The 14932-nt window shown below is 33.4% G+C and overlaps 3 protein-coding genes across 3 annotated transcripts in view; 2 read left to right on the top strand and 1 right to left on the bottom strand.

Annotated features, from left to right (window-relative positions):
- The first annotated feature begins 184 nt into the window (after nt 1–184).
- Nucleotides 185–3806, top strand: LOC120771098 (zinc finger protein 624). Its single transcript, XM_040098932.1, has 7 exons — nt 185–345; nt 516–1114; nt 1179–1606; nt 1660–1779; nt 2622–2999; nt 3065–3656; nt 3719–3806. The coding sequence occupies exons 1-7, from the start codon at nt 339–341 to the stop codon at nt 3773–3775; spliced, it is 2181 nt and encodes a 726-aa protein (XP_039954866.1). The 5' UTR covers nt 185–338; the 3' UTR covers nt 3776–3806.
- Nucleotides 3799–5428, bottom strand: LOC120771099. Its single transcript, XM_040098933.1, has one exon. It carries the CDS (start codon nt 5352–5354, stop codon nt 3891–3893), a length of 1464 nt encoding a protein of 487 aa, XP_039954867.1. The 5' UTR covers nt 5355–5428; the 3' UTR covers nt 3799–3890.
- A 538-nt stretch (nt 5429–5966) lies between these two features.
- LOC120771185 overlaps nt 5967–14932 on the top strand; it is a 33613-nt gene continuing 24647 nt past the window's right edge. Inside the window, exon 1 of the mRNA XM_040099076.1 lies at nt 5967–6892. Within this exon, the coding sequence (XP_039955010.1) occupies nt 6584–6892 (309 nt within the window). The 5' untranslated portion in view covers nt 5967–6583. The remainder of the gene's footprint in view (nt 6893–14932) is intronic.

Below are 14932 nucleotides of genomic sequence, written 5' to 3'. Positions count from 1 at the left end.
TAGAATAGCCCCTTAAATACTTATTATACAATACTTTTAAAAAATTTTGGTAATAGAATGGTAATTCTTGTTGGAAAGTGGGAACGTACCATAATTTATACCGAAAGTCGTTTGAAATACATACACATATACACATGAGAGTTGCAGTTAAGTCCGAAACACTAGTGAAACAGCTGTTTACCACATTATTTTCTCGTGAAGTTAGGCGTATTTTTTAATGTTTATCCAATAATTTGAAGTTCACCTATTTATTTTGAATTTTCGTGGCGGTAGTAATTATAAACAAATAAAACAATTTTTGTAAAATATAAAGTTAAATATTAAAGAGTAGTACAGAAATGGCAGGTATGAAGGTGGCAATAGGCAGATTGCAACATCATCACCTCACTTCGTAAAAGATTAAAAAATTAAAAATCATTGACTAAATGAAATAAAAGAATTAAACGACTGATTTGTTAGATACTGTTTATATTTCAATTATATATTACATATATGAAAATATTGTGTCTATACAGCTTATAGAAACATAAAAATGGAAAATGGTTTGCATGAAGATGAATATACTGATGATATGTCAGCGAACAACTTGACAGAACATGTTGAATATATTGAATATGAAGATAATATTGGCACTGGTTATGAACATGAATCATTGATTGAATATGTTGAAGAAGATGATGTACAAAGTGGTGATTATTTCGAAAACGAAACTCTGGAGGAGCATGTGAAAACACACACTTTATCAATAAGGCACTTGCATTTCGATGGTCAATCTCAGGAAATATATCGCTGCTTAGAGTGTGCCATAGATTTTGTTACTCTCGAGGACTTCACAAAAGTACATCAAGAAATGCAGAAAAAATTATCTAATAAAGCTTCAACAAATATTAGTACTAAGGATACATTTCAAAATGAACAAGTCAAGGAAGAGCAAATTATTCAAAACTCAAACAGCAGTTGGCTGATTATAAAAGAAGAGCAGATTATTGTAGATGAAAATGAAACTAAAGATTTGGATGATTACTTAGAAACGAGTGAGGATATCATTGAACATACGAATTTTGACAAGGAAGATAACGATATCGCCACCGATACCATTTTACATGTTAAAGAAGTATGCAAGTATTGTAGGATACATATATTTGACTTACTAAACTGATTACTTTCTCATCTTCTAGGAAAAGCAATCCATCACCGATGAAGAAGATGATGGGGAGAAATATTTTTGTTGTGATTGCCAACTGGTATTTAGTGATTTAGAAAAAGCGGAGCAACATGTTTGTACCGCCATAAATACTAGCACAGTCAAACAGGAAGATGCGGATAAAGTTGTAGAGCAAGAAGAATATGACAATGATATACGGTTATATCTTGAAGAGCAGAAGCAAACATTGGACACATCGAAAAAAAGCCAAAGCAAGGAAGTACAATATCATTGTGCCGAATGTGATAAGACATTTAATTCTCTGCAAGGCTTACAAATACATAACCGCATTCACAAAACAAAAGAGATTAAAACACAAAGTGATTCGTTTAGTGTAGTAGAATTGAAAAAACCAACATGTCCAATTTGCAATACTAATTTCAGTTCATACAAAAATCTTAAGTATGCATGCATTGTCATCAAGTGTAAAATATTACTAACTGCAAATTCTTTAGGTTACACATGAAAATTCATGATGCACAGCAATTGAGAACAATAGAGCAAGCATTGCCGGCTGGTGCCAAAACGCAATATAAGGATATGAATAAATTCTTCTGCGAGATATGCAATAAGAGGTTGGATTTATTTATTAACACTGGGTCAAACCACGCCAAGTCGTCCACGAAAATTTGAAAATTAGCAGCTCATTAGGAAGGGGACCAGACGCATACCCCGTGATATAAATATTTCGTCAAAATTTTTTTTTTTTTTCAAGTTATTGAAGGTTTATGAGAAAATAATTTTACAATTTTATCATCCTCTAAATTTAAACCTTCAATAACTTTAACAAAAAAAAGAAAAGAATTTTGACGAAATATTTATATCGCGGGGTATGCGTCTGATCCCCTTCCTAATGAACTGCTAATTTTCAAAATCGGAGATTTTTCGAAATTTTCATAGACAACTTGACGTGGTTTGACCCCACTATAATTAATTCAGGATATATTAAGTTTGCCACGATGTTTGTAGCACCCAGAAGTTAGCCCCTTTAAAATATGTACATATATAAATGACAGTTGAGTAGATTTAGTCTTGTCACTCTGTCTGTCTGTATATAAGCGAACTAGTCTCATTTATGAGATATCAATCTGAAACTTTTCTCTCCAACAAGCTCCTCATTTGTCGCAACCGTCGATATTGGACCACTATGGTATATAGCTGCCATATAAACTACGCGGTCAAAATCACTTTCTGCTATGGAAAACTTTTTTGATTTGTCAAAATATTTTCACCAGATTTGGATTATTGTAAAGGAAAAAATTTTTCAGCAAATTTTCCAAATTGGAACCCATACTAACTGACCGATCGAAATCAAGCTCTGTATATTTGAAGAGTATTCCAGCTTCGGTGCACCGGAAGTTAAAGTTTTTTTCTTATTTTTATTGACTATGAAACATTTATATCACTTAAATTTCAGTTTTGAACAGAATCTACTTGGTATACATAAGAACATGCATCAACAATCCACGGAGTTTAATTGCGGTATCTGCAATCGTCACTTTGAAAATAAAACAAGCTTTGACATGCATATGCAAATGCATGCTGACAAACCCGCGAAACCACGTAAACAACAAATAAAGCAAACGGACAGTAGTGGTCGGTTTGCTTGTCAATACTGTGGTCGAACGTTTCAGCGGCCGTATGAAAAAGTGCGCCATGAGCGTGTACACACTGGTGAAAAACCACATGCTTGCGAAGTGTGCGGCAAAACTTTTCGCGTTTCATATTCGCTGATACTACACCTGCGCACGCACACCGATATACGACCATACGTATGCGCCACTTGCAATAAACGGTAAGTCATATCATTTAATTGTAAATATACGAGTATTCATGCAAGTTTGTAATTGTTCGGTGAAGTTTCAAGTCGCAGCCTGTCTATGCTCATCATCTACGCACTCACGATGCGGAACGTGCATACACATGTGAAATTTGTTCAAAATCGTTTCGAACTTCAGTGCAGCTTTCGGCGCATAGGAATATACATTCGAAACCTTACAATTGCCCAGTATGTAATCGTCCCTTTGCTTCATTGTATTCAGTGAAAATACACATGAAAACACACAATAAACTTAACCGTTCCGGTGATAGTACCAAATACAGTTGCTATGTTTGTGGTGCGGAATATGCGCGAGTTTCTGCATTACGAATACATATGAAGGATTTACATCTTATCGATTTTGATACGAACCGTTCTTTGGATTTAGATGATATAATATCGGCAGAGGATCAAAACTCACAATCTCAGCACAACACAGATGGCAACGAAGATGAGCAAGAATTTGATAATGAGGCTGCCGTTTTGATAGCAGCGGCCGCAGAAGCCGATTGCGCAGCCTATATAGAAGCTGCGACAGCGCATACGTCTGATCACATATCTACAGGACCAGAGAGCATGACCCTTCACTCACAAGTCAATCCACCATACGAAGTTACACTGCAAAATGAAGAGGTAAAATTATTATATTAACAATAAATTACTACGTAAATTGATTTATTTTTTTTTTTATATAGTTGATTGTGGACAATTACCAAACTGAAGAGATTGTAACCGACTGGTTATCAAAATAATTTTTCTAAAGAGCATAGTAAGCATTAAATAATGAATATTTTTAAATAAATTAGTTTAATTGAAAAAATTCCTAAAATTCTTATTTTTTATAAATTACTACATAAACATTACGAATTAAATAAGCTTGGGTTGTCGTCGAATATGTTCCAGATCTAACATGGCCGTTTGTGGCGATAAGATACAAGGTGATGCTAGACGCTGTTGATAGGGTGATTGATGTAGCTGTTGTTGTGCGACCTGCATCAAAGGCGAGCCCACTGGCGTTAGTTGTTCTTTGATTTCATTTTGCCCTTCCGGTAACAATCTATATTTCTGAAGGTACTTGTAAGAAGCATTTGAAATATCACTTGGTCGTTTCTGTGTGTTTTCAATTGGCCGTAAAGGTGTAGTTTGTTTCGGTGGCGTAGGTGATATATTAAGTTCGTGTAGCAATTCATTTAATTTTTCATTTGGTAAATATTTAAGAGCCAACTCATTCATGAGCATACTTTGTTCCGTGTTTGGTTTATTATGAATCATATTGTCTGTAGATGATTTGATATTGCGTGGTGTGTTAGGTTGGTAAGCAGTAGATTGTGCTGCCGGCTGTCGCGGTGAGGCTAAAGCGAATATGGGCATATCTTTCATTGGTTGATACACGGCGCTTGGAGCTACAACAGAATTCGCGTTATTTGACTCTTCGGTCAAGGCTTCCGGTGATCGAGTTTTCCTTTCGTTATCACAACAACCGTTATCGCGGTACTGGGTACTAGCATCTTGACGAGGCACTGAAATAGAGTTAGCTTGATGTTGATTTAAAAGCTTTTCGACAAGATTTATTACACGAAGCTGGTTTGTGCGCAGCTCCCCAAATATTGAATGTAATTGTTGAATATCTTCCTTAGTTGCTAGACGTGTGAGTAATGCAGCATCAATATGTTTAAAATCAGAAATCAATGATGAATCGGTTTGCGTGCCTGCACAAATTGTAAGTACGTCCGATTTGGACGTCAAAATTGTTTGATTTTGCTGATGTGCCATTATTGTAGGAATATCAGGAACACGGCAATTTAAATTATCTTGTTTGTTTTCTTGTACAGTTAATGGTTGATCTAAACTTCTTCGATATTGCGGCAACTGCGTTGACCCACCTGATCTAGATATAACATCTATAGAACTCCCAATGGGGCACATTGGTGCTGCGTTTACGGTAATAGATCTTTGTGGATAAACATTTGATGTTATTTGTGTATTATTAGCAGCGAATGGCTGGTTAACGAGATTTGGCTTTGCTGGAGCAGAAATAACATTGGTTGAATTTACTACGTGACCATTTATGCTATATACTTCAGCGCCAATCGGTGGAAACGAAACCTTCGGCAGTACTTGCTTTTTCCAAGCTGCATAGGTTGGTTGCGTCGGTTCCGACGTAGCTGCAGGCAAAGTGGATGTACTTGTAGGAGGAACTTGTTGCGCTCCTAATAATATTGATACTTCAGGCACGGTTGGGCGTACTATAGCAGCAGTATTCATATCCAGAGGAACACTTGGTTTTGGTGCACATCGAGGTAACATATCTTCAGTCTCAGGTTTAAACATATTTTTTAAATTAATAATTAATTAATTGAAATATAATCGCAAGCGGTAATAAAAGAATTTAAGTTATCCTCGATAGAGTTACCAACTCTGGAATAGTAAAGAAAAATAATTTTCAAACATGCATAGTAATTTTTGTTTTTGCTGATTTTTATAGGAGCTAACTTATTTCATATTGGACAAATTAAAACTTATTTAATAATTGTTTTAGTACCTAGGTAAGGTACATATAACAATGTCACAGTTTTTGTTTGTAATATTTTTAAATATATAGATTTCCACTTTAATACTTTCTTTAATGAATAAAAACATCAACTCTGTGACCTTTTTCAAATCGTTCCGGTAGGGTTCATTCAGAGAACGTATAATTATATTGTACGTTCTCTGTTTTAATTCAGAGAAAATTATTTGAAACGATATATTTGTTAAAAAATTTAGATGTTAACTATTAGATAAATTATTTCAAAGAGTTAAAGGTAAAAAAATGTTATAAAATTAAACAATATACATATGTGTTTTTTTTTGTACTTCTGACTACATAATTTTTCAACATCTATAATCGAGAATTTTGACAACACTGGCAATGGCAGTTCATATTCATTTCTCGTTGCTTCATTCGTCCGAGTTGTTGGTGTAGTGCGGATCGTCAAAGTTTCAATTTGTATGTGAAATCAGTAATATTTACATAAAAAGTGCTCGTTTAATATTAAATTGTGACTTATTATTATACATGCGGTTATAAAAATCGAGTTTAAAAAATTTCGAATCTTTAAAAAACATATTAAAATAAACCAATGTTTTAAATCTACTAAAGGTTAGGTGCCAAGAAAAGTGTGGAAGGAAAACGATTAAAAAATCACATACCAATCAAAGAAAAACTTTGGGGTGAAAAGAATCAAAGTAACAAAGTATACCTAAGGGATTGAATGAAAGCCATAAAAACCTTAAGATAATTGCTAAAGGAAAAGAAATTCAATCATTCATTATTTATATAGAGAAGGATTTAACACTATAAGCAAGTGCTTATCTAATTCAAAAGTGTGTATAATTTGACGAGACACAAACTTGTTGCGATCTGTGACGAAAATAAATAATTGTATATAAAGGTTATAAAAGAATCTATAATTCACTGCCGGGGTTTTGTGTAAAAACTATAAATAGGTCTAATCTCTTGTGTTAGACAAAAATTTAATCTTCCTTCACCAAGGAAGACCAGCATCACTGCCGTGAAAATGCAGATTTCTTGTAAATGTTTAAATTTCATTGCCACCAGTAATAGTCAGGCGGCAAATAGCAATGTTGGAAGTATCAGTGCTAACGTCTATAATGGAACATCGGCAATTGATTCACATTCTATACGAAACCCTGCTGATGATGATAGTAGCATGCCATTAGCGCAACAATCAATCGGCGGTTGTAATAATGCCGGCTATGCAAACAACAACTCAAACAACCTGTGCACTATATTAATGCACGCGTTCTTACAGCGTTACCCTCGCACGTTCATCTTCTATTCACAGTGCATGGAATTCTTTAAACAGGTTCGTAGCCTTGAAATTATGTTTACATATTGTAGTTAATTCAAAATACATGCATATAAAATTTAAAAAACCTTAACTTTATAATTATATTTTTTGACCGACTATTTTTTTATTTTTTTTATGACTTGTGTAGAATTATTAGTATATTGAAAAACCATGTTAGTAATTAGTGCAATGTGGTTAAGTTTTGGTTAGGAACCTATTGTTAATATATAGAATCGAAAATAGGTTATTGTAGCGGCTATCCAAACCCTGTTTAAGTAGGAATTCGTCGTAGAATTCATTAGACATGCAAATAGGTGGTAGTCATACGGAAACTCATTGCATGCAGGATATGTATTTGGTATGTTGGGTTATATTCTGGATAAGTAGGAGTTTAACGTGCTGCAATGTCCAAGAGATGCGGTCTGTTGTTGATCGATCCTTTTTTGGATCGGTTAGTAGTTTATGAATTTTGTAGTTGTTGTTATATGAATTAGATAAGTTGTCGTCGCGTCGTCCAACGGTAGGCACAGGAAAAAATATATTTATAATTGGGGTACTCACAACCCGTCGTAAAGCATCGTAAAATCGTAAAATTATAAATTTTTACACTTGTTTAAAAAAATTGTTGTTGGATTTCATACAAAAATGAGTTTACACATTTACAATTCTCAATGCTATGTTTTCGAATCGATATAACTTATAACTTTATGAGACTTATGAAAACCCTAAATGCATTTTCTGTTCCATCGCCTTATTTTTCACAATGTGAATGTATTAAATTCCAAAGTTTATACTTATGCAAGTACCACCATTTTGCACCCTGTTGGATTCCCACCCAACTTTCGAACTTAGCAAAAAACTTCTTAGCAATATGGTTAATTTTCCTTTACAAATTAATATTTCTAAACCTACATTTTTCCGAATTTAAACGATTACCTATGCTTATCTACGCACAAAATATGTATATTGTATATGCACGTAGGCAATGACAAAAAGAAGTAATCATGTGCCGTAATACTCGTACCTACAAGCACAGCTGCAACAACTTGTTTACCCATTTTGGCGTGTTAGTCGAGCCAAAACAGGACTTCAGAAGATTTTCGAAAATAGAAAAATGCAAAGCGAAATAAGAAACTACGTATGTACATATATAACAATTTCAAAGAAAATAAAGTTACGTCGCGCCAGAGTTCTGCCGCCGAAAAGGCTAGCTGATCTGTCTGTCCGGCTGGGAGTCCATACGTCAATATTTTTTAAGCTATCGCACACTGGTCTCTTGTCATTCCAACTTATTGCTTACTGACGATGGTGCTGCTATTTTTATTTAAAATTTGTACAAGTAAAAAGTGTGGTGCCGTGATGGGGCGGTAGCTCGGAGTGTGCTATTGTGGCGATATTGTTAAGCTGGTGCGCATATCCAAACATTCGTACATATCGTTACATTTTTGGTATGATGACGCCATCCCTACATTGTCATGTCAAATTATATTTCAGTATCAGATAGCCTAACGTTTAGTGGGTAACCGCAACAATAAGGAAAAGTAACCTACAGTTGGAAATATCGGGATGTGTGCTAAGTAAAAGACGACAGCAGTGTGGCTTTATGTGTGGGTTTGTGTGGAACCCGATTTTCTTGCCCTACCCACATTTACAAACAACATCGACACATGCAATGTAATTTATGCAAGAATAGGAATAATAGTAAACAGGAAAAGAAGAAATGAAATCGACGGAAGAATTAGGTACAATAGTACTTATATATTATTGGTATTATCATAATAAATAACTTGCCTTCTTGTTTTTTAACCCGAACATTTTTTTTTAGTAATTTGTTCAAATTAATTTTTAAGTTCATTAAACAATCGTAATCTTCATTGAACGGAAGAGTTAAAGTTACGCACCTAACTTTTAACATTATATAAAATTCAAAATTCATAAACGTTAAAAAATAATATATTTTTCCTCAATCTATCTCCTCTTTCTTACATACATAGTTCTAATACAATGAATTCTATAAAAATGTATGTACATATATACTATGTATCTTATCATAAAATTCCGATAAGCAAGTTGTTTATAAAAATATTCACTGCAATCACATTTATGGTTGATGTCGTTGTCCTCTAATTATACATGTGTATGTATGTATGTATGTATGTATGTATATATAACAAGTAGGGAATGACTTAGTTCGGGTGCAACCAAACATTTTATACTCTAGCAACTTGCAAAAATCAAAGCCATGGAAATTATTTAAGGTGTAAAACCAATCATATAGAGAAAATCAGACGGATGTTCCAAAATCCTGATATTAGTTATGTAGGGGCTAGGCCAAGTTTTATCTATTACAGGCATTTTCATTGGGATAACTCACATACTGGCCGATATATGCGGTATAAAGTCGTCCCGAATTTCGAAAATTTTTATATTGGGTATATGGGGGCTAAGAAAAGTATTGTTCCGATTCAACCCATTTTTGACATACAGACATACCATTTATATCAGTTATATATGTCTATCACACATTGACCAACATTTTCGATCAAAAGTCAACTATAGGTACCGGGTTCTAAATATTAGGTACCTAAAGGCTTGAACAGTTTTTATTGGATGTAGACAATTTTTGATCATAAGGTGATACACTAAAGACATTATATCATCCATTTTAACACTTTCGGTAGGAGTTCTTATAATATTTATTCTGGGCGAATTTGGTTGTTGTAGATTTAGTGGCTTAGGAGATATGTATGTACATTAGGGTGTGTCATTCTGAGGCAACGTTTTTTTTTTCAACTGAAAAACAAGCTAAAAACTTTCGAAAATGTGAAAAAGAAAGTCACTCAAAAGATGAGCTCTTAATATTAATATTAAGAGGTGCCTGTTTCAAATTTTCTGTTTTCCATATAAATAACATGGAAAATTTTTTTTTTTTTGTGGTGGTTATTGTGCGGACATGTACATACATATATTTTATTGAGCAAAACCATACTGGAATATGTGTACAGAGTAAATGCTTACAAATTATATATATTGTGTGTATGTTTCGCGATAAATAGTTAACATTTACATATCCATATACTATACATTATATTTATTTGCATTATCCACTCATATTAATTCTTACATAGTACATATGAATGTATGTACATATAAAACCTGATACAGAGGAAGTATCCTCACCATCTAATATTATATATTTTAGATTTGTATAAGAGCTTTTTGAAGTTTGCTATTATTGAAATCCATGTTCACACTTTAAAACAAATAAGTAGAACTTAAGTTGAATAGTACTGATTGGTATTCTTATTGTGAATATTCGCTTTTAAAGTACTCGTTTTTAAATCAAACTTTTATTTCATATCTTTTTTTTCATAACTTAAGCAATTAATTTTAAAATATATACTTTCATCGACCACCCATTTAGTCTTTTTATACATATAAAACAAGTGTTATACGGTCTATGCAAGCAAATGTGAGAGTTTTCGGTTTTTTTTTACAACCCGTTGCACCGATTGCACTTTTGTTTCCGACCACATTAAACTTATTGTTGTTGGCTGTTGGATTATAAATAAACTTGCGCATTATTCTACAGCTTAAAGTTCGCTATATCTGTTTACAACTATAAATACATATGTATTTCTGAAAGTGCGCACACCTATGTACATATATTGTCCCCTGTTGTTGTAGAGGAATGAATTGTTGATAAAAGAAATAACGTTACGGCAGATGAATCGCAAACAGGAAGGTTAAATTTTTGAGATGAGCATTAAGTTTTAAAACTTGTTGTAGTCTCCATTTATGGGACATCGTTTTGATACATGGTCGATTGTGCCATAAGTGAAGCAGCTCAGAGTTATTCACATTTTTCCTTATGTAATGCTAAAAATGAGATACAAGTATTTCACAAAGTTGCTTATATTTATTTATTCAAATTACTTTATTAAAATTTTTAGCTTCTTACCTCTAAAAAATGAAAAACCACTACCAAACATCGTAAAAGCTATAGAAATATATGAATAAATTTCAGTAGTAGTATAAACAACTCAATGAAAACTTGCAGATTAACCGTGCGATTCTGTACTGTGATACTGTCTCAAGTCTCTAAATTTGAGATTTTGAGTTAGAGACAATTTTTGAGACTTGAGACGATTCTGCTATTCTGTAAGTGACAGTCACAAAATCTCTTACATTTCATTATTCAGAGATGTTTTTACACTTGAATGAAAATAAATATGTCGATAACAAATATTAAATTTTCTATAACATAGTCAAAAAACATAATTATGCATAAAAATAAAAATATATGTTGACTTTGTTTCATAATATTTAAGAAATTTATGTAAAATTTATTTATTTTTAACCTTTTCGTGTTTGAGTTGCTTAAAAAATATAAAAAAACAAGTAAGGAAGGGCTAAGTTCGGGTATCACCGAACATGTTATATTCTCGCATGATAAAGTGATAATCGAGATTTCATATCCGTCATTTTCATATTTTTCAAATACCGTATTTGTGTAAAGTTTTATTCCTCTATCATTATTGGTTCCTAATGTACATATATATTATACAGAGAAGGCATCAGATGGAATTCAAAATAGCGTTATATTGGAAGAAGGCGTGGTTGTAAACCGATTTCACCCATATTTCGTACATGTCATCAGAGTTTTAAGAAAATATTATATACCGAATTTCAGTGAAATCGGTCTAGTAGTTCCTGAGATATGGTTTTTGGTCCATAAGTGGGCGAGGCCACGCCCATTTTCAATTTAAGAAAAAAAAGCCTGGGTGCAGCTTCCTTTTGTCATTTCTTCCGTAAAATTTAGTGTTTCTGACGTTTTTGGTTAGTCGGTTAACGCACTTTTAGTGATTTTCAACATAACCTTTGTATGGGAGGTGGGCGTCCATTTTTGAACTGTATATGGAAATGCCTGAAGGAAACGACTCTATAGAGTTTGGTTGACATAGCTATACTAGTTTCCGAAATATGTACAAAAAACTTAGTAGGGGACGGGGCCACGCCCACTTTCCCAATTTATCAATCCAAATTACGTCCAAATATGCCCCTCCCTAATGTGATCCTTTGTGCCAAATTTCACTTTAATATCTTTATTTATGGCTTAGTTAAGACACTTTATAGGTGGTTTTCGGTTTTCGCCATTTTGTGGGCGTGGCAGTGGGCCGATTTTGCCCATCTTCGAACTTAACCTTCTTATGAAGTCAAGAAATGCGTGTACCAAGTTTCATCAAGATATTTCAGTTTTTACTCAAGTTACAGCTTGCACGGACGGACGGACGGACAGACAGACATCCGGGTTTCAACTCTACTCGTCACCCTGATCACTTTGGTATATATAACCCTATATCTGACTCTTTTAGTTTTAGGACTTACAAACAACCGTTATGTGAACAAAACTATAATACTCTCGTTAGCAACATTGTTGCGAGAGTATAAAAACCATATATAAAAGAGAAGAAAATAGAAAATAGGTAGATTTATTGAAAAAAACCGTTGAATGCTGTTTAATCACTGTCATTATCCGTAGTGGAAATTATTCTTAGCCGCTTATTTTGATGGCCGGCACTGATATCACTAGAATTTGTATCAGAATCAATAGTAAGAACTATGGATTGATGTTCTGATTGACATAGCATCTCCGACTGAGTTTGCACTATAAATTCAGTTAATTTTGTTTGAATGCTTCTCTTTGGACCCAATAAATTCCGATTTAGTTCTTTATATCTTAACATGCAGAGACTCAATTCTATTAGAAAAATTCGTGCACGTTCGGCATCAGTATCATTTGCTACAAAATAATTTTCCAATCCTGCTGCAAGTTTAAGACCAAGCAAAAAACGAAAAAAAGCAATCGCGTTAAAGTGAGAAATTCGCGTAAAAAAAGGAATTTGCGCTGCAAAAATAACCGCGTTAAAGTGAAATAGCGTAAAAAGAGATCGCGTAAAAAAAGGACTGAGTGTACTCTTTTTAGCAACTTTGTTGCGAGAGTATAAAAACTGAGGGACTAGTGCGTATATATACAGACAGACGGGCGGACAAACGGACAGACGGACATGGCTAAATCGACTCAGCTCAACATACTGATCATTTATATATGTATATACTTTATAGGGTCTCTGACGATTCCTTCTGGGTGTTACAAACTTCGTGACAAACTTAATATACCCTGTTCGGGATATAAAAAGTTAAAATTTTATTTGCGAATAAAGGCGAAAACGTTTTTGTCCATATAAGAATCCAAGGGACTGTACTTGAGGTTTAACTTTGAATATGTTCATACAAATAAATTTCATTGGAAAAAATAACGAATTTATGGCTGCTTTCTCAATGTCTGGTTACCAGCGTTTCTGTCCAGTTAATAGAGTTGTTCGCTTAATAGATTGTACTTAATAAACATCAACAAAGTGCATGGTTAATGGAGATGTCCGCTTAATAGGGCACCCATTTAAGAGAGCTTTCACTGTATTCTTTATTTATGAATTGTTTTAACTATCCTATCTTTTAAGTTGGTTCGAACTGGGTACAGTGTGCTAAATTTTACTAAAATCGGTTCAGTAGTTTAGGAACCCATCGCTGACAAACAACGTGACACGTACTTTTTATATATAAAGATAATATATAAATTATTATTTGCGGTAAGCACACAATACAAATACCTGAGTACCGAAAGTTAACATGCTCGAGTGTGTTTGCTGTCAAAATCTATAATAATTTTATAGAAGTTTAAATTTTTGTCACTAAATCTACATTTCTTATAAGTTTTCGCTACTATAATGACATTAGTGTGCTTACACGCTTTATTGACATTAGTGCGCATACACGAACATTTGTTCGTATCATTTGGCACAACAGTGTTATATTTAGCCGGCGCCACATATGCTCCATTGCCTACAAATACATAACTTTCATTATTTTAATCAATAATACCTAATTACTTGCTGTGTCGCGATTACCCCAAAACTCGATAGACTGGCTGACAATAAATTGATTGCGCAGTCGTGAAGATGCTGATAAGCGAGCACCTTGGGTATGTTTGTTTATTGAGTTCTGAAATGGTTTTAGTATACAGTCTACAACAATAACAACTAAGTATATGCTTTTGGAAATGTAAAAAAATACACATAATACTTTTTTGCAAATGCGAAAACCGGCTTGCGGCTTATTAGTTTCCTGCATCTACTCAGCAATTTCTTCGACCCTCGCGCAGATAAATTACTCTCAATGGTTTTACAATACTTTCTCAAGAAAAAAATTCAACCTTATATATGTAGATCGCGAAGTGTATTTATTTATGTTTTTGGCAACGAGCATTTGAGTTTTTGTTGCAGCTAATTTAACAGTTTCAATCATATCCATAAATATCAACTCATTAATAGATTGATTTGTCTTGTTAATTTGCACATCCTTCTTTGCAAGTGTTATTGTATTTATATCCCCTTTCGGTTTGCGTCAATGCTTTAATGTGTTTGCACTTTTTGTATGTTTGTCATGATCAACTTCGTTTAATATAAGAAATCCTAACAAAGAAATTATCTATACTAATTAATAAAACGCTCATGCTTGCAAATTGAAAAAGTTTTAAACATACTTAAAACTACTATCAGATATATTCCTGCTATCGGCTATAAAAATCGTCTGTTAGCAATAAATAATCTATGTATATGGTGTACATATGTATATGCAAATAACTATGTATGTATGTAGGTAAATACATATGTAAGTATACAAGTACAAGGGTGTATAAGCAGCTGAAAAGCTCAAACAATAAAGCTAACTGCTCTAGCGATTTGTATTTTTAATATTTTTTCACTCTTATTTGTGCGCCGTTGACTGCCCGTCGTGTCTGTTGGGCGCGTTAGTGCTACACGTGCGGCACTTTTTTTCTATTTTTGAACAAAAAAGTGAGCAAAGTATTTGTTTAAATAAGATTAAACTAAGTATGTAGCAAACAAATAAAATATTTAATGATAAAACAAATAACATTCGCAATTTATAAAAAATAATCGACAACAAACAAACACTTCTACACTTTATCTTTTC

The sequence above is a fragment of the Bactrocera tryoni genome, chromosome 3, assembly GCF_016617805.1.
Source record: "Bactrocera tryoni isolate S06 chromosome 3, CSIRO_BtryS06_freeze2, whole genome shotgun sequence".
NCBI lineage: Eukaryota > Metazoa > Arthropoda > Insecta > Diptera > Tephritidae > Bactrocera > Bactrocera tryoni.
This window is presented reverse-complemented; position numbering and strand designations above follow the sequence as displayed.

Excerpts from the sequence above, each read along its gene's own strand:
- LOC120771098 (XM_040098932.1), top strand. Across the intron at positions 1,115-1,178 it reads CCATTTTACATGTTAAAGAA|GAAAAGCAATCCATCACCGA; the intron begins GTATGCAAGTAT and ends CTCATCTTCTAG. Across the intron at positions 1,607-1,659 it reads AGTTCATACAAAAATCTTAA|GTTACACATGAAAATTCATG; the intron begins GTATGCATGCAT and ends CAAATTCTTTAG.
- LOC120771099 (XM_040098933.1), bottom strand. The coding sequence starts at position 5,354 with ATGTTTAAACCTGAGACTGAAGATATGTTACCTCGATGTGCACCAAAA.